Genomic DNA, 19383 nt, shown 5'->3' with positions numbered 1-19383 from the left:
GGAGTCGCCATGATTCTCCCACTCCAGACAGACGCAGGTTAAGATCTTTCCTGGTAAGCGAGCTCGTGGGCTACACAGATTATTAGAAATGGGTTAGATTCATATGTAAGAGCTAGCCAATAAGAGGCTACAGATAACGGGCCAGGCAGTGTTTAAAAGAATACAGTTTCCGTGTAATTATTTTGGGCATAAGCTAGCCATGTGGGCGGCCGGGTGCCGGGGATGCAGCCTCGCCACTCCTATCACTACAATTGTAAAAAGGGAGTGTGTGTATGCTTGTGTAAACACACACATGTATTCACATGCACGCACACATACACATAAGCCATGTTGTTTCTTACTTGTTTGCCTTTTGAAACAGGTCTTATTGTGTAGCCCAGGCTAACCTAGAACTTGTGATCCTCTTGTCCCCCCTTCTTTAGCACTAGGACTACAGGCCTGTATTACTATGTCTGCACTACTTCATCTTCCTCCTCCTCACCTCCATCTTCCTCCTCCTCTCCTTCATCCTCCTCTTCCTCTCCTCTCCGTCCTCCCTTTCCCCTCTCTATCATTTTCCCTTCTACTCTTCTTCTTTTTTAAAAAAAAATGGTTTATTATTTTATGTGTATGTGTGTAGGCCTGAGTGTATTGTATGTATATGTACAATGTTCATGGCTGGTCCCCTTGGAGACTAGAAGAAGGTATCAGATCCCCTAAAACTGGGGTGACAGGCAGTTGTTAGCCACTCGTGTGGATGCTGGAGCCAAACCCAGGTCCTTTGAAAGGGCAGCAAGTTCTCTAACCACCGAGCAATCTCTTCTCATACTCACTCTGTAGCCCAGGATATTATCGAGTTTGCAATCCTCTGGGACTGCAGTGTGCACCGCCACACCTGTCTCTGCTTGCAATTCCTGCACACTCTGCTGCAGGGCCATCCTTCAGCTTGGCATCTGCCACTGAAGTTAATGGTCCCAATTGTCTGTAATTCCCCAGCAAGCTTCAAGGGTGGCCCTTGCGTTCCTGCCACAGCCCTCGCTACAGAGTCCTGGCTCCTGGCTGTACCCTGACCTTGACATCTTAAAGAGGCCAGTGGGGGTAGGAGGAGGATACTACAGTGACCCAGGCTTCAAGACTGGGATGGAGGACAGGGCGGCCAGACGTCACAAAAGTGCTCAGATTCTAGGCACTGCCTGGGCAGCTGTCTGTCCTGTAACGAGGTGAGGTGAGGGCAGAACAGAGGAGTCCCTCCTGCTTCCCCCTGACTACGGAGTAGGGAACCTATTTCAAACAATCCAGGGTTGTAAAACCCAGGCCAAGGTCTGGGAATGAGGCTCAGATGTAGAGTGCTTGACTGATATGAACTTGATCCCCATACCACACACACTGGCATGGTGATCCCAGAACTCAGAGGTTCAAGGTCATTCTCAGCTACATAAAGAGTTTGAGGCCAACCTGGGCTACCCAAGACCCTATCTTAAAATGAGGTCAAGATCAAAGTAGGTCATCAGTTAAGCTCTGCAACTACCCCAATCTGGTCCAAGATCACAGGGTCAGAAACAGGACTACTGGACATGCTTGCCCCTCAGGTGATGCTGGGACTTTTTCAGGTCCAGAGTGACAGAGACAGACAAGAAGATCCAGCAGTTTGAGGCCCAGGTGGAGGCAAAGCTGGAGACAGCAGGCAGACCTATAGTCCTTGATGGGAACATCCCGCGGCAGTTGGGCAGCAGGCTGTCCATCTCTGCATCTCTGAGGCGCATGCTAAATGATGAGCTCACGTAACCCTGTTCTGTGGTCAGGTTGGAGATGGACGGCCCAGTATCCCTGTGTGACCCCCACCAACTCAGCCTCCTTCGCACTGATGTCCATCTAAGGGGTACTGGCTCCTGTGCGCTCCCACCCACTTGCCCACTGACCTCCTTCCCCTTAAGCCCACCCTAGGTACCCTAAAATGGCAGCTTTCTAAGACAATAGCTTTGGTACTGTTTTGACTCTAACACACGGTGAGAAGCACATTTAGATGTAGGTTTGTTTTGTGATAGTCTATCATCCCCAGGTTGACTGCAGATTCATTGGGCAGCTGAGGATGACCTGGAACTTCTGACCCTCCTGTCTCTAGGATTACAGATGTGCACCACTGCACCCAGGTTTCAGTGTGGAGCACCACACCTAACTGAATGCTAGGCAGGCACCCAACCAACTGAGCTAAATCCCCAGCTCCAGGATGCTGTCTGAACATAGGATGGATGAGAGAGGTGCTGGCCCTGGTGCTAGAGGCAGCTTAGCCCTTGGCTGTGCTCCTTGTGGTATTCTGGAAGATTCCTGGGGCCTGGGCTGGAGGAACTTGGAGCAGTAACTGTGAATTGCCTAGCATAGGCATGTTGGGGTCCTGTAGTATGGCTTAGCTCCGTGTACTTTGTCTGTGTGATAGACTTGCAGGGCTGAAAGTTCTAGAAAGCTTACTTTCTAGACATGCCCAGTCGCCTGAGATGTCACTCTCTCTCCTTCCCACTCGGTATTGCTTCTTTCCACTTAGCAGACCTGCCAAGGTGACACAGTTGCCCCAGATGGTGGAGATTACAGTCTGTGTCAATGCCCCTGAGGCACAGGAGAAGCAGGGGTGGGGTCTCTGAGCCCCCAAGGTGGGGAGTGTGCTGGGAGACAACCACCCATGCCTGTTCCCAACTGCCCCACAGTGTTGCTGGAGAAGAAGGAAGAGGCTGGGCTGCAGTCGGCCATCCTGGGTGTCCAGCTGCAAGTTCCCAGTGTGACAGAGCTCCACATACAGGGCCTGCTGGAGCAGCATGGCTCTGTGGGAAGCGACACCCTGAGGATCAAGTATGGCCTCCTGGGTACAGTACTCGGGTGGGGGAGGAATGCACCATGCACTGTGACCTGGGGGGCTAAGATGCCGCCTCTGCCATCCGGCTGCCATTCTGTTGGCCCTGCCGTGGATCAGACACAGCTGTTAATTAGAAACAACACAGTACATTGAGGGTTGCTCACAGTGCATTGGAGGGTTGCTCACCTGTCATTTTGAAAGCTGCATTAAGGGGCTAAGGATTTAACTCAGTTGGTAGAGTGCTTGCCCAGCTGCATGGACTAGGTTCCATCCCTAGCGTTTAATAAACCATGGTGCCACATGCTTGTAAGCCTGGCACTTAGGAGATGGAGACAGGAGAATCAGGAGTACAGGATCATCCTTGACCACATAACCAGTCAGTGGTCAACTTACTGCATGAGACCCTGTCTCCAAAAGCTAATGGGGGCGGCGGTGGCCTGATGACATGCTTGCTTAGGGTGTCTGAAGCCCTGAATCAGGCTGGAACTCACCGCTCCTCAGAGCTTGGCAGAAATGCCAGGTAGAAGGAGGCAGGGCTCTGGGCTGACCCAAACAGGTCAGACTGCCCATGAGTGCAGTCCCCACCAGAGGCTGAGGATGGAGAATGGCCCCAAGGACACCCATGAGTTGAAGCTGGTCCAAGAATTCCACTGCACACAGCTCCCGACCATCAGTCATAAAGTTTATGCCTAGGCAGAGAACTGAGGATTTCAAAGCTTACCTTCATCTTTGGAAGGGTGAGTCAGCACATGGTCACAGAGTTCTAGACTCTTTGCTGGGTTGCCTTTATGAAATCCCTATGTGTACCCAGCCTGGAGCAGAGAGCCATAGGGAAACAGCACCCGTGCTTGCCACCTTGTTGACTGGCATAGGTAACATACAACAGAAAACTGAAATCATGGAAAATATACTTGCCTGGGTGAGGTGGGAGAGCTGAACACAGGCAAGCTTGTTTGGGTAGCACTGGCAGGAAGACGTCTCTGGTCAAGGAATGTTTCCTCTGAAAATTAAAATGTAAGGTGACTTTATCCCCAAAGAATTGTGTTCTGGGCAAAGGGGGTGTTAAGTACCAAGGTCCTAGGCAGAAGACGGGGAGAGGGTGACGGTGACAGAAGGTTAGCAGAGCAGCTGGAAGGGCAAACGAAAGGGGGACAGGGATGGTGCATCTGTCTGGGGGGGGGACTGTTATTTGTTTGTGTGAAGTCTTGGAATTGTGTGAAATCAGGGCCTCTTACATGCTGGGTAAATGCTTTTCCACTGAACCACGTTGACAGATCATCTATATTAATTTACCTTCACCACCACCACCACCACCACCACCACCTTCTTCTTCTTCTTCTTCTTCTTCTTCTTCTTCTTCTTCTTCTTCTTCTTCTTCTTCTTCTCCTCCTCCTCCTCCTCCTCCTCCTCCTCCTCCTCCTCCTCCTCCTCTTCCCCTTCCTTCTCCTCTAAGAGAGATTTATTTTTCCAAGACAGGGTTTTTCTGAGTAATAGTCCTGACTGCCATGGAACTCATTCTGTAGACCAGGTTGGCCTTGAACTCACAGAGATCCACCCGCCTCTGCCTCCGGAGTGCTGGGATTAAAATGTGTGCACCACCACCAACAACAACTTGATATTTATGTGTATGGGTGTTTTGCCTTCATGTATGCCTGTGTACCATTGCATGCAGTGCCCAAGGAAGCCAGAAGAGGACATTGGATCCCCTGGGAATCAAACCTGGGTCCTATGGAAGGGAAGCCAGTGTCCTTAACCTCTGAGCCATACTCCAGCCCCTATTTTTAATTACATGTGCCTGTGTGCGTGTTTGTGCATGCGAGTGCAGTACCTGCACAGGCCAGAAGGGGGGGTTCAGATCCCCTGGAGCTGCAGTTGGTTGTGAGCCACCAGACTTGGGTGCTGAGAACTGAACTAGGGTCAGCAAGCACTTGCTCTTAACTGCTGAGCCTGTCCCCTAGCCTGTTGTTTTCTATTTTGTTATGTGTGTGCATGCGCATACACGTGTTCACACATGTGTGAGTGTATGTATGTGCAGATACTCAAGAACTCCAGAAGAGGACATCAGGTCCCTCGGAGCTGGAGTTACAGGTTTTGGTGAGCTACCTGATGAGGCTGCTAGGATTCTGGTCCTTAGAGTTGAGCAGCAGGCTCTCTTAACCACCAAGCCATCTCTCCAGCCCCTGCCTTCCCTTCTTAAAGCTGCCTTCTCCCATTGACTGTTGTCCCATGGTTCTGATGAGAGTGTGAGACTCATGACTTTAGGCTTGTTTATTCCTAGGTACCTGGTGTGTAGCAGTATACCAAGCCGCTCCTGTCCCTCAGGACAATGCATGGTGTGGAGAGGCAAATGTAGACTGGAGAGATGGCTGGGTCAGTAAAGCGCTCATCATAGAAGTATAAAAACCTGACTTTGATCCTGAAAATTCACATGGCTCAGCACCTGAGATTGCTCACTGCTGCACTTTCCTTTCCTTTCCTGTCTTTCTTCCTTCCTTCCCTTCCTCTCCCTGCCTTTCCTCCCTCCTTCCTTCCTCTCTCCTTTATCCCCCTTTCTTCTTTTCCTTCCTTCCTCCCTTTCTCCCTTCCTTCCTCCTTTCCTTCCTTCCTTTCAAGACATGGTCTCTCTATGTAGTCCTGGCTGTTCTAGAACTCCCTATGTAGACCAGGCTGGCCTCAAACTCACAGAGATCCTCCTGCCACTACCTCCAGAGTGCTGGTATTAAAGGTGTGTGCACCCAACAACTCACCATTCTTGAAGACAACACTGGTATGGGTCCCAGCACCCTTTGCTGAAAGGCCATCTAACATCTTGGGGAGGGGCGGAGGGCTCTGGGCTATGGGGTAAGCCAGGTCCAGCTGCAGCACAAACAGGGCCTGGAGCGCCTATGCTGGCAGTTGGAGGCCAGCCACGGCGACAGGAGACTCCTGCACAGATCAGCCTGACTCAGGACCAGCACTTCGCAATTACTTCCTGGAGGTGAGCTGCCACCAGAGCAGACCCAGCCTAGGAAGTATGGGGGTGCAAGACATGACCCTCTGGACTCTAGTTGCAGAGATGTTTGCAGACATCAGGCTTGGAGACGCACCTTACTCATGTCCTCCGTGTGGGCCTTTGCCAGGGATAGCATGTGCTTAGCCGAGACTTGCTTTAAACTTCCTCAGCGCCTACTTAGAGGTAAAGCGCCGGGGGGAGGGAGGGGAGGGCAGGTCTAACCTGTGAGCCCCAACTGGAGGGGAGAGTCAGGGGTGCTCTGGATTTGGAATGGGAACTGATGGGGTGCTGTGAGTGCTTTCTCCAGCTTGTACTGCAAGCCCCAGAGAGGCGGGTGGGCTGCCTCTCACGATGCATCACTTGAGCCTCCGGCAGCCCTGCGTCAAAAGCAGCACGTACCCTCAAACTGAAGCTATTCAATGGGCAGCTGCCCTTCCTGGTAGGCTTGCACTGGAAGGACACAGCCAGGGCCACCCTGTCGAGACGGAAGCTGAGAGCCAACTCGGGGGCCTCCTTAGCTAATGGCTTCTAATTTTGATCTCCAGGCTTCTCCTAGACTGCACCTTCTACCTGGAACACCTTTTCATCTGTGTGCTGGCCTCACTCAAGGCAAACCTTTCGTACATCCTGTGACACAAAGCTACCTAATGTGTCCCCTTGTCATCTTCCCCTACACCCCTCCCCCCATTTCTCTGAATCCCTCAGACCTCTTTGCTTCTTCCTCTTCTTCTCCTTCTTCTTCCTTCTCCTCCTCCTCCATCCTCCTCCTTCTTTTTGAGCTGAAGTCTTACATAGGCCAGTCAGTCTGGCCTCAAACTTCTCATATAACTGAGGATGACCCTGAACTTCTGATCCTCCTGCCTCTGCTCCCCAAGGGCTGGGATTACAGGTGTACACAACCACGCCTTAATTTTATACAAGGCTGCAGATGAGCAAGCACACTACCAACTGAGCTTCCATCCCCAGGCCCTCAAAGTGAAGTTTTCAGTAGTAAACTTATAGAAGGAGCCCTCTGCCTTTCTTCCGACCCCAAGTCTTGCTCCCGAGAGTAATTGGTTGCAGCACACCGCTCCCGCCAGCAGAAGAGACGACCCCAACAGGATTCTTCTCAGAACACACTTTATTGGAGCACTTACACTTGAGGTTGTAAAGAGGCAAAAGACCCCGTCCCCGTGAGGCAGAAGAATATATACGGTGCCAGACAAAGCCCTGACGTGTCATCAACCCAATGGCTCAGGCCAGAATGGAGTGATCGTGCTAAATTATGATTGGCTAGATCGGATGGCCAGATCGAAAGACTCCCCGCGCTGGGGTGGGGTGGGGGGGCTCGCGCGCGCATGCGCACAAGTTGTCTGTCAAGTTGCGCACAAGTTGTCTGTCAAGTTTGACGTGGAACAGCAAATGGTGCCCAGGCTCCGTGCCCCTGACATGACAGCGCCATGGTGCGCGCTACATCTCCGCGCTACAATTGGTGTGAATTATCTCAGCTTTTTTTTTAGATACACCTCAAAAACAATACAGCCTGACTGCCATGATGCCTCAGTAGGCATTCTTGGTAGATGCCTTACTAAGAATATGAGATTCCGATTCTCACAAGGGCCCTTCTCCAGATATCCACTTCTTCTCATCCTCCAGAAAGAGCTGTGTTTGCTACCACTCCGTGTTTATGTAGTGGGGCTGTGTACATGTCTTCCTGGCAGAGGTGTGTAGGTAATAGTTACAATCACCTCTTTTCATGTTTGATAAGTTTTCTGTTTTCTTCCTTCTAATTATTCCCAGGGCTTTTAGCAACTTTACCAGAATTCTCTCCAATGGCCAGGCATGTCTGAATGCTTATGGGCTTTAGTTACCTCGGAGAGTTTCCTTGAAGAGTCTTCCTGGCGCCATTGCCTCGGTCCCCTCTGCTGTCCCCTTAGGAACTCCTGCCGCTTGTCTGGGTCATGGCCCCTGTGTCTGGTACCTTTGTAATCTTTCTATGTGCTCCTTTGTTCAGATGGAACACACCTTCCATTAACTTCCAGGCAGGTGCACCTGTCCCAAATGGCTGCTATAGCAAATGGTCACTAACAGGAGGGCTTAAAAAACAGAAAGCCCAGCTGGGCGATGGTGGTGTACACCTTTAATCCCAGCACTCGAGAGGCAGAGGCAGGTGGATCTGAGTGTGAGGTTAGCCTGGTCTACAAGAGCTAGTTCCAGGACAGGCTCCAAAGCTACAGAGAAACCCTGTCTCAAAAAACCAAACCAAACCAAAACCAAAACCAGAAAGCCTTTTGTAGACCTGAAGGTCATACATCTCAAAGCGTCATCAGATTCCTGCTCTGTTGGAACCCTGAGAGCACTTCCCTGCTTTTTCATGGATTCTGGATGAGGCCGCCAATGCTTGTTCCTTGGCTTGCAGCTGTTTGATGACAATCTCCTTGTTGTTGTCACTTGTCATTCTCTGTGTGTCTCTGGGCCCACCATCCCTTCTTTTCATAGGTATGCCAGTCATATTGATCTAAGGGCCACCTCCAGGATGGCCTCATCTTAACTACAGCTCTCAGCCCAAGGTCATCGTCTGTCCTCGACAGGCCATAGCACCCTCATAAACACTCCACACTTAGCGCTTTGTCTGTTTGTTAACCAGTTACAGTTCTCAGACATGAACTTTGGAGATGACAGGGTCCTACAGCAATGTAAAAGGTTCACAGGCTTAGTAGATGGCGTTCCCTCTCCCGAGCATTGTGATCTATGCTTCATTATCTAGAAGGGAACACAGTGATGCCCAGGGTGACGTTGAGCGAGTTTAGACAGGTGTGCATGCACTGGTCCAGGTTCCTGCCAAAACTCACATTCATTTCACTCCGTAAAAGGAATTCTGGTGCCTAATCCCAGGAACCCCAGTACACAGCTGTGATGAGACTGGGAAGGGTGGCCTCTTGGTGCCTGCCAATCACTCCCTTCTTGCCCCCCACACCAGCTTCTCTCTGTGCCTTTGCAGGAGCCTTGAACTTGGAGCCCATGGCTCACAGTGTCTGCAGCTCCTCGGCTCTACTGGCCACACTGGGTCACGTTCCAGGCTGTCTCAGAGCTGACGGTGGCCAAGGCCTGGACCCTCAAAGATCAGCATGACCTGCAGGATCCAGAGCCATGGGCCAGAGCCATGATAGGAAAGCCAAGATCCTGGTGTACACTGAGCCACCACCTATCTCTGGATAAGCAATACAGGTCGTCTCATGTGTGTGCACGTGTGCGCATGTCTTTGCTAGTGCATATGCATGTGTGCACACAGCTTGGTACATTTATTGTGCTGGGGTTTTTTTGTCAACTTTACACAAATTAAACTTAATTGAGAAAATGCCTCCATCAGATTGCTAGAGGCGAGTCCATCATTCATTTTTGTAATTAGTGATTGGTGGGGGAGGTCCTAGCCCACTGTGAGTGATGCTACCCTTGGGAAGGTGGCCCTGAGTGATATAAGAAAGCAGGCAGAGCAAGCCACGAGGAGCAAGCCAGCAAGCAGCATTCCTCCAAGCCTCCTACTCCAGTTCCCATCTCCAGGGTTCATGCCTTGAGTTCCTGCCCTGACTTCCCTCAGTGATGGGGTGTGGCCCATAAGAGACTCAAAAGATGAAACAAACTCTTCCCCAAGCTGTTTTGGGCCATGACATTTTATCACAGAAACAGAAGCCCAAGGACAGTATTTGTGCATATTTGTGTACATGCTGTGTATGTGTGTCTATCTGTGCATGCACAGAGATTTGTGTATTTGTGTGTGTGCATAAGCGTGTGTGTTTGTGTATGTACATACAGGCCTGGAACAAGGGCCTCTTGTAACCCAGACAAGCCCCGTGTCCTGCTGCCTGCCCCTGTTGACACTCAACCGGGAGCTGTGCTCCCCGCCCTTGCCCTCCTCTGCACAGGGAAAATGGGAGGCCTGTGGCTGATGTCACCCCACAGACACAGGGACAGGACTCAGCCAGAGTTCTCAGAACTGTCACCAAGAGTATGTCATCTGAATAAAGACTCCATAAAGAGAATCCAGTTCCTGTGTTTCTGCTTAGCAGCTTCTGAGGGGAGAAAGTGGTCAGATGGCCCCAGAGTGACAGCTTTGAGGGCACAGCTGGCAGTACTCAGTGACTTCAGTGAAGGGTTTTTCTCCACCTGTACCGTGTTGTCACTTAGAGTGTGCCCCAGACAGTTCTGCTCCAAGCCCTCTCTGGAGCAATGCAGGACCAGGGAGAATCTAGCCCACTTCAGCCTTTGTGGGCAACACAGTCCCCTCTGGGGCGCTGAAGTCCCCTCTGGGGCAGCACTGGGAAGACAGCAGGGGTGAGTGAGTAGACAGCAGGGGTGAGTGAGTAGACAGCAGGGGTGAGTGAGTAGACAGCAGGGGTGAGTGAGTTATTCCTGATGAGCTCAGGCACTGTGAGGAGGTGACTGGGTATCAGGGATGGCCAGGGCGGGACTGTGAAGAGGAGGTGGCAGCTGGCTCCTATGGGCCACTAGCTGGTGGGGAAGGTAACTTAGAGGAACCCAGCTTCCCAGGAGGCTGGGGCTGCTCCCTAGTGGCAGTGGGTGGATTTTAAGGAAGGGGGATAAATGACACTGTGGTTTCCGCCTGAGCAGCTGGTTGGAGAAGCCAAGATGGGGAAGTTAGTAAAGCCCCATCCCAGGGTCTGGCATTTAGCTGGAGGGTCAGCATGGCCCTACCAAATTTGACCTCAAGATTGTGTGTGACAGGAACCATGGCTCTAGGGTAGAGGACACTGAGGCTTGGGCTGGGGGAGGGCCATGGTCAGGGGCCTCCTCCAGCTCCAATACAAGCCAGAGTAACACCCAGCTCCTCCAGGTTCTGGAGACTACAGGGTGATCCAGGGAACAAAAACTACTTCCCAGAATGTGCCCCTTGGATGCGGAGATGGTGTCTGCTAAGAATGGTGGCCATGCTTACAGGTGTGAGATGGAATCTCAGAGTTTTGATTTGCATTTCTCTGATGACTAAGGACGTTGAACATTTCCTTAAGTGTCTTTTAGCCATTTTAGATTCCTCTGTTGAGAGTTTTCTGTTTAGGTCTGTACTCCATTTTTTTTTTAATTGGGTTATTTGTTTTTTTGATGACCAATTTCTTGAGTTCTTTGTATATTTTGGTGATCAGTCCTCTGTCTGATGTGGGATTGGAGAAGATCTTTTCCCATTCCTAGACAACAATGAGACCCTAAAAGAGACATAGACATACATGGATCTAATCTACATGGGAAGTAGAAAAAGACAAGATCTCCTGAGTAAATTGGGAGCATGGGGACCATAGGAGAGGGTTGAAGGGGAGGGGAGAGGAAAGGAGGGGAGCAGAGAAAAATGTATAGCTCAATAAAATCAATAAAAAAATGGTGGCCCAGTGAGATAATAGTCCCACCCTAAATCAAAGAGGAGGGAGGGAGTTGTATTGCTTGGTTCAGAGTTATAGAAAGGATTTTTCTTTAGGGTCCTATAAGGAAGAACCAGCCCACGCACCTCCCTCCACTGGAGGCCATGCACAGATGGTCTTGGCTGGAGGGGCTTTGAAGGATGAATAGGAGTTCACCAAGTAGCAAAGTGAATAAAGGGTAATTAACAGGTTCAAAAACTCTGCTCATCCACCTGGCTTCCTTGCAGGTTTCCATGGTGACAACCTGGATGCCAGGCCTCTTCCACAGCAGGAGAGAGCTTGAGTCAGCCTGGAGTACAGCTGTGCCCAGTGAGGTACATGTGGAGAACAGTCAGGACAGGAAGGTCCTGCGCTGCTTGGAGAGCCTCCAAGGGGAACTCAGCCTCACGGCAGCCTACCAGCACACAAAGAAGGTGCCCCTTGCAGTTGGGAGGCCTTGGGTCCCCCTTTCCCTCTCTGTTTGGCCTGTAACCATGGGCCTCCTTGAGTGCTGATTTCTTGTAGACGCCAGGCATATTAGTGCAGACCACAGTGTGGGGAGGGGACTCAGCTTCCTTAGCCCAGAAGTTCCAGAAGCTGGTGGGTGGGAAGGATGGTTGGGAGGTAGAGGTTTGTGGTTGACCCTGAGGACCTCATGGCTGGCCAGAGGCTGCAGCGAGGCTCCATTAACTCAGGGCACAGGCAGTCAAAGGCAGCCTTCGGCCCCCTATGGCTGAGGGTCCACAGGCACCAGCAGTCATAATACAGACACGTGATTGAAATTACAGATAGCAGAAGGCAGAGTCAGGGAGACCTCTGGAGTTGGCGGCTCACTTGGCCAAATTCCAGACCAGCCAGGACTGTATGGTGAGACCCTGCATCCAAATAAAATTTAAAAATAGATAAAAATTAAAACCCTTTTAAAATCTAACAAACTGAACAGACTGCTTGGACAGTGGGCTACGGCCCATGGTCTTCGATTTGCAAAGTCTTAGCAATACATCCAAGGCTCACACTGCCTGCATGTCATTACAAGTTTGTGTCCTTGGGCCTCAGGTCCCTTCCTGTGAGGTGGGCAGCACATCCCTTTTGCACAGTGGCCACAGTGCAGGATATAATTGGTAATCTCCCCTAAGTACTTACATACCACATGTTTACAAGGCTGCCTTAGCCTCTTTCTCCTGACCCTCTCGTGGGGAGAGGGGAATCACCACAATCTCCAACAAACATTTATTGAGCACCTACTGTGTGCACACAGAATGAACTAGGAAGGAAGATGAAGCTAAGCAGGCAGTGGGGACTGAGCAGGGTCCAGGGCTTTGCTCCCCCTACGTCTGGGGGGCTATCAGTGATTTCTCCGATGCTGGCCAGTACCATCTGAGGGGAAATAGTAAATGCCAAGCCAAAGACCTGCACGGGTGGTTCCCAGTGGCTTTTCTGGGTTCCTCACCCGAGACTGTGGAGTGATGCTCCAGCAAAACAAGGGCACACGTGTGTTTTTATGGCCTGCTTACCTTAAGAATTGGGAGGTTTTAGACAAAGCCTGGATTTCTGCTGTTTATAAGAAAAGAAAAATAAGGTCTGGCTCTGCTTAGACTCAAATCCCAGCTGACAACATCTGGCCAGCAGCAGGGACTGGAGAGGCCTCCATTACTGTTCTTTTGCTGTCTGCTCTGCTCGGAGCTGTGCCTTGGCTGGGAGGCAGCTCCACGGGAGAGTGATTGCCTAGCTGTGTTCCAGCCCTGGATTCATAAAAGAACAAATGGGTTTTTCCACACACATTTTCCTCCCTAGCCGCTTCCTTTTCTGCTATCTTGGTTCCAAGAAAAACCATATTTCCTTATATAGACTGAACGATCACGGATGAGACCTGGGGGCAGACAGTCGGATTTCTCCATCAGTACAGACAGGAAGACATGAAATCAACCAGCAGCGGTATCATTGGCTTCCGTAGCCGCTGAGTGGTTGCTGAGTGAATAATTGATAACTGTGTGCTTCCTCTTGCTGGGTTACATACTGCCCCAAATGTAGCAATTTCAGACATGTCTCTCCGTCCCTGAGCTCAGACTTGCAGAGGGATCCACTGACTTAGAACTGTAGGACCAGCACCACCGCGCTCCCTGCAGAGATGCTCAGGAAGAAGCTGTCTGCACTCCGTGGCTTTCCCAAGGGCAGCAGAGTAGTTCACACTCTCCGTGTCTGACCGTGACCCTCCTGTTGTCCTCATAAAATCCTCATTTGGATGAAGACAGGAACCTGTCCCCATCTCGAGATTCCTGAATCACCTTTGTCCGGAAGGCCATGTTGCCTCAGGCTCCAGGGATAGGATGTGGGTCTTGCAGTTCCTCTGACCACTCTGTGTCCTTCTCCCATTCCAGTTCAGCTTCAACCTTGACATTTCAGGCTAGAACCAGTGATTCTGCATTTGTTTAGTACCTACTGTGTGCTGGTATCTAAGTACTAGGAAGCAGAGAAGAGAATAGACTGACTGAGCCCCAGTTTGTGGGGAGGGTCTTAACCCACCACCTTTAGCTAAGAGCACCGGCGCTGCCCTGCTGGAAGGCCCAGCATGCACCTGGCCCCATTCTCTCTTCCATGAATGCAAGAGACTAGACTACACTTTGGACATCAATCCCTGGGCCTCTTGCTTTTGGTCTCTGGATTCTGACATGGCTTCTTTTGCATGTGGACATGGTGGTGACCTCTCTCCATAGCTCTGGTTCTCACACGTTCAGGCTAAGAACAGGGAGATCGAGGCTATGTTAGAAGTCAACCAGAAAGTCATTCTGCATCTGAAGGTTTCCACCTGGGCAGCTCTCAGCATGGAGGGATCTGGCACACATGGCTTTAGATGTCACCTGTTCCTCCCAGGTGAGTGTCTCCAGGCTAGACAAATGTTACCTAGTATATGCCAAGGGGAGCCTGCTATGGGGTGCATGCCTATAATCCCAGCACTCGGGAGGGGAATCAGTATGATCAAGGGTTCGAAGTCGTCCTTAGCTGCAGCCTGAGATTGTTTACCCTGGTCATGTGAGTGCTTTCCTTTTAAACTTTTAATTTTTAAAGTTATGTACATACATATGTATATATGTATTATGTATATATTATGTATATATAGGTATATGTGTGTGTGTATGAATACACTCATGCAGCCTGTGCATGTGTAGTGGTCAGAGAACAACTTGAAAGAGTCTGTTCTCTTCTTCCACTATGTGGTTCAGAACTCAGGTCATCAGGTTTTGAGGAGAGTGACTTTACCTGCTGAGCCATCTTGACAACCTGAGACCTTTTCTAAAAAACAAAAAACCTGGAGTGTGCTGGGGAGTGGGGTGGGCCCTGCAGGAGTGAAGGGCATGCTTCCTCCTGGCTATCTCCCCAGAACCTTTACTTTAATGGTGGCTTTGACCTCACACGGCACCGACAAGGAGCATTTGACTTCAGTGTAGCAGTACGAGCTGCTGCCAACCACAACACCGCATCCCAGGCGGGCCTCTGCCCTTGCGCAAGGGAAAGGGGCCTTACTAATCCACTGCAGGGGACCAGGGCTGTGGCTCAGGTGGCAGAACACTTGCCTGTTGTACTTGAGGCCCTGGGATCCAACTCCAGCACAGCCTAACTGTGTACACCTGCAGTTCCATAGGAGGGTCAGGGGTTCAAGGCCATCCTTGGTTATGTAGAGTTTGGAGCCAGGCTGAGCTACGTGGGTCCTTTTTCCAAAAAATAAAACAGTCAGTTTCTTAGGGTTTCTGTTGCTGTGACAAAGCACCATGACCAAGTAAATTTATAAAAGAAAACATTTAATTTGGCTTGCAGGTTCAGAGGTTAGAGTCCATGAAGGTGAAGCAAAGGCATGGCCCACCTTGATCCTCAAGCAGGAAGCAGACAGGGCCTGTTAGGGAGGTTTTAAACTTTAACTTCTCCCACCCCTGACATAGGACACATCTCCTAATCCTTCCTAAACAGCCACTAACAGGAAACCAGGTATTCCAACCACCACATCCAGAAAAGGGGCCACGCATGAGGTGGCCAGGGAGCCAGAATCCCAGTCCTTGTTGTGGTGGGACGCACTGATGGGTCTCCTGACCTTATCAGGACAGCTCATTCTCGGACCACACACAGCCCAGAGCGGCCCTGTCCACACCCTCACTGCGGCCCAGCGCTGCCCTGTCAATACCGGCACCGCCAGGCCTTTCAGTAACACCCTCACCCCAGCCCCAATTCCTGGCCAGAACTCTTAGGAAATCCCACCTGGTGTGGGGAAAGCTGGGAAATGTAGTTTGGCTGTGCATCTTGGAGGAAATGAATCCCTGGGAGTAGCTGGTGGTGGTGTTTCTGCATTCATCCATCCCCTGTGCGCTCCGTGTTCTGCCTTATGCCAGCCTCTGCTAGGTGATGGGTGGTGTCTTAGGGTGTTATTGCTGTCAAGAGAGAGACACCATGACCACAGCAACTCTTTTTTTTTGGGGGGGGGGTGTTTCGAGACAGGGTTTCTCTGTAGCTTTTTGGTTCCTGTCCTGGAACTAGTTTTTGTAGACCAGGCTGGCCTCACAGAGATCCGTCTGCCTCTGCCTCCTGAGTGCTGGGATTAAAGGCATGCGCCACCGCTGCCCGGCTCACAGCAACTCTTATAAAGGAAAACATTAATTGGGGCTGGCTTACAGTTTCAGAGGTTTAGTCCATTATCGCCATGGCGGCATGTGGGCAGACACAGTGCTGGAGTGGACCTGAGAGTCCCACACTGGATCCACAGGCAGCAGAAGTGAAGACTGTACCGCACTGAGCGTAACCTGAGCATGAGACCTCAAAGCCCGCCTCCACAGTGACGCACTTCCTCCAACAAGGTCACACTTCCCAACAGTCCCCTCCCTATTAGCCAAACCTTTGAACATGAGAGTCTATGAGGGCCATTCGCATTCTAACCACCACGGAGGCCTGGGTGTCTCAGACTGTTCTCCATCACCAAGGAGCTCTGAAGCCAGTGGGTGCCCAGCTTATTCAAGTTCAGTTCCTAGCCCTGTGCTCACTGGCTGTGTGACCTAAGGTAAATCACGTAAGGCTCTGAGCCTCAGTTTTGCCAGCTGGGAAATGGGGTGGTATCACTAACCCAGCAGAGCAGTGTGAGGTTCAGGTAAGGTAATAGTCAGAGAGCCAGAAGCACAGTGCGGGATTCATGGTCAGGGTCCAGCAGGAGGCAGGGGCAACCTGCGGGGAGCTAGGAGCATCCCAACACCAGCTTAACAGCTTCGTGGCCTTGGGTTCAGCACTTCACCCTGTCCTGCCTCAGTTTTGCTAGCTGGAAAATGGGGGTGCCCATAGCTGTGTGGAGCTGGCAGCCCATGCTGTGGGTTCAGGAGTGTGGCGCTTTAGGCCCAGCAGAGGCAGCTTGAGTGGGCAGCCTTCCATTCAGAGCCATTCATTAAGGCCCTCTACACTCACGTGGGCTGAGGGTGGGTATGGATGGGGGCGGAGAACAGAGGGACATTCTGAGTTGTGTGTTCAGAATGGACATTGCCCCTTCTCTCCTTTCCTTCCTCATGTGTGCGTGTGCGTGTGTGCGTGTGTGTATGTGTATGCAAGCATGCGTGTGCATGCATGCATGTGTGTGTGTCTGTGTGTGTGCATGTGTGTGCATTTGTGTGCTACATAGTAAGCCTAGACTGGCCTTGAGCTTACTATGTAGCACAAGATGGCCTGCCTTGAACTCTGGATCCCCTTGCCTCTGCTGCCAGAGGGCTGGGATTATAGGCATGCACCACCAAACCCACTTTAGGCACCCTCCCCACTTCTAAGGAAGGGTCTTGGTATATAGTCCAGGCTGACTTGAAATAAGTAATCCTCCTATCTCATGCCCTAGGTGCTGGGGTTAGAGGCGTATGTCACCATACCTGGCTAAAGAGCCAAGTTTTGCCCATGAGGAGCCACACTGCCTGGTCTGGAACCGTACAGGCTGCCGGACCTCTGGGGAGCAGGAGGCAGTCTGGGGGCCACTGGCACTTCTGGAAATTCTTGGTCACAGCCACACATGGGAGTTCAAGTTCTCCTTTCTCTCCACCTGTGTGTCTCTCTTTTTGAGGCTAGGTCTTCCTTTGTAGCCTAGGGCTCTTCAAACTTATGATCCTCCTGCCTCAACCTCCTAAATTCTGGGATGACAGGCATATACCAGCTTAGGTGCCCTCTGCTGCTTCCTCTGCTGGAGTGAACGTGAATACTGATGCAAGCTCTGGAGCTGAGGATCAGCTAGGATTCGGATTCGGAGCTGGGGTTGGGGACGGTGACCTGGTTTCTCCTATTTGTCATCAGGGAGCCCTTGGGGTTGCCTGGGCTAGAGAGAGGCCATGCTTGCCAATGCTTGCCCTGGCTTCTGCTAACCCTTTATCACGTCCAGCTTCCTGCCTTCTCTGACTTACAGGTGCAGGCTGCCACAGTATGTCACGAGGAAGGCAGAGTGGATGTGTCACTGGCTGTGTGTGTCTGGCCATGAGTTGCTTCTGCTGGGGGTGGACACAAGCAAGCAGCATAGGAGGAGCCACTGGGGCTGGAACATGAGGGTCTCCCTCCACCAGGCTGCTCTCAGCACCCCCAGAGTCCTTCAGCTACAACTGTCCCCCATGGTCACCCCAGCAAGGTAACAGCCCCTGCGTGCCTTGAAAAAGCTTTAGGACCAAGGCTAGTGTCCTGCTTGGGAGAAGCCATCCCCACAGGCCCCTGATTCTTGAGACCACCTGGATCAGTTCTGGTGTGGTGGTCTTGGCAAGAAGGTTCTACAAGGACAGGAGGGCGGCGTGAGCTTGTCACGAACACCTTTACTCATATGCTCTGGAAACTGAAGCAGGAGGATTGTGACTTTGAGTCCAGGCAGGGCCACAGAGAGAGACCCTATCTCAACTGATGTCTTTCCTAAAAGAAGAAAACAAGTCACAAGACAGTCACAGGGACTGCCCACTGCCTCCCACTCTCCTCTCTGACTATTCACTGGAGCTCCCAGGATGCCAGGTTGTTGAGAACCTGGGGCTGGGGGCTGGGTTGGGCCCAGTACTGCTTTTCCTTCCTCTGGTGCCCAGGACCTCCAGCCTCCAGCTGTTCAGCCATTTGTCTGATTATATCCTTATCCTCACCTATAAAACGATGAGGCGGGGGCTGGTGAGAAGGCTCAGCGGTTAAGAGCACCGACTGTTCTTCCAGAGGACCTGGGTTCAATTCCCAGCACCCACATGGCAGCTCACACTGTCTGAAGATCCAGTTCCAGAGACTCTGACACTGTTACACCAATGCACATAAAATAAAGTTAGGCTAAAAACACTTGAGGTAGATTATTATGATTATTAATCTGAATCAGGGTCTCACTCTGTAGACCAGGCTGGCCTCATAGGTCCATCTGCTTCTGCCTCCCAAGTGCTGGGATTAAAGGTGTGGTCACCACACTGATTTGAGGCAGATTGTTAAACATGAGTGCACTTCTGTCATTTGTCACCACGGCAGAGCTTTTCTAGGTCAGGACCTGGAAGATCTCAGTAGAGGGCTGGACGGTGAGTAGAGGGCCAGGAGCCAGCTCAGACAGTCCCAAGTCCATTTAGTTGGAAACCCTCACAGAACCGGCACTGTAAACACAAGCAGAAACGTAAGTGTAAGCATGAGCTCCAGGCCAATCACTGCCACTTGCCTCAGTTTCCTCACTGGGTGGGGGGTATTATGGCATGGTTAGCTCTCACAGGCGCCGGCACTTGGCAGACTGTGTATGCACGGGGCAGTGTGTCATTAAGATTGACCTGTATCAATGCTAAAGTAGTAGGTCGAAGGACGGAACCACTGCAGTGTTTGCTGGTAGCCTTTGCACAATCTGTTCCCATCTGACCCAACACTCAGCCAGACCTGTGCCAGCTGGGGACCTGGGAGGGCAGGGGCCATGGAGTCACAGCCTCTCCTCCAGTTCTTTTTATCCATCAAAACCCACGTTCCAAGGCCTGCCTTGTTTGTCTCTTACTGGGGGAAGTGGTAAGAGTCCCTTGAAAAGGAGCTCAGGGAGCTGGCCTTCTGTGTGCAGAAGGGTCCCACGAGGGCTAGTAACTATCTGGGTTAGTATTTCCTTCTGATTCCCTACTGGGCCGCCAGAGAGGTCTCCATGTCGAGGACACACAGTTGAGAGTGACGGCCCTGGTGTGTGAACCCAGGCTTGCCTGACT

General features: G+C 51.3%; 1 protein-coding gene across 1 annotated transcript in view; it reads left to right on the top strand.

Annotated features, from left to right (window-relative positions):
* LOC126498116 (uncharacterized) overlaps positions 1-19383 on the top strand; it is a 93849-nt gene that overhangs the window by 33138 nt on the left and 41328 nt on the right. Inside the window, 13 exon segments of the mRNA XM_050136458.1 lie at positions 1590-1760; positions 2519-2607; positions 2679-2847; positions 5720-5801; positions 6124-6157; positions 6160-6215; positions 6217-6293; positions 8814-8949; positions 11452-11637; positions 13939-14074; positions 15301-15397; positions 17613-17828; positions 18265-18343. Of these exon segments, the coding sequence (XP_049992415.1) occupies positions 1590-1760; positions 2519-2607; positions 2679-2847; positions 5720-5801; positions 6124-6157; positions 6160-6215; positions 6217-6293; positions 8814-8949; positions 11452-11637; positions 13939-14074; positions 15301-15397; positions 17613-17828; positions 18265-18343 (1528 nt within the window).

Source organism: Alexandromys fortis, unplaced genomic scaffold (genome assembly GCF_014885135.2).
Source record: "Alexandromys fortis isolate MF-2015 unplaced genomic scaffold, M_Fortis_MF-2015_v1.1 scaffold_29, whole genome shotgun sequence".
Lineage (NCBI taxonomy): Eukaryota > Metazoa > Chordata > Mammalia > Rodentia > Cricetidae > Alexandromys > Alexandromys fortis.
This window is presented reverse-complemented; position numbering and strand designations above follow the sequence as displayed.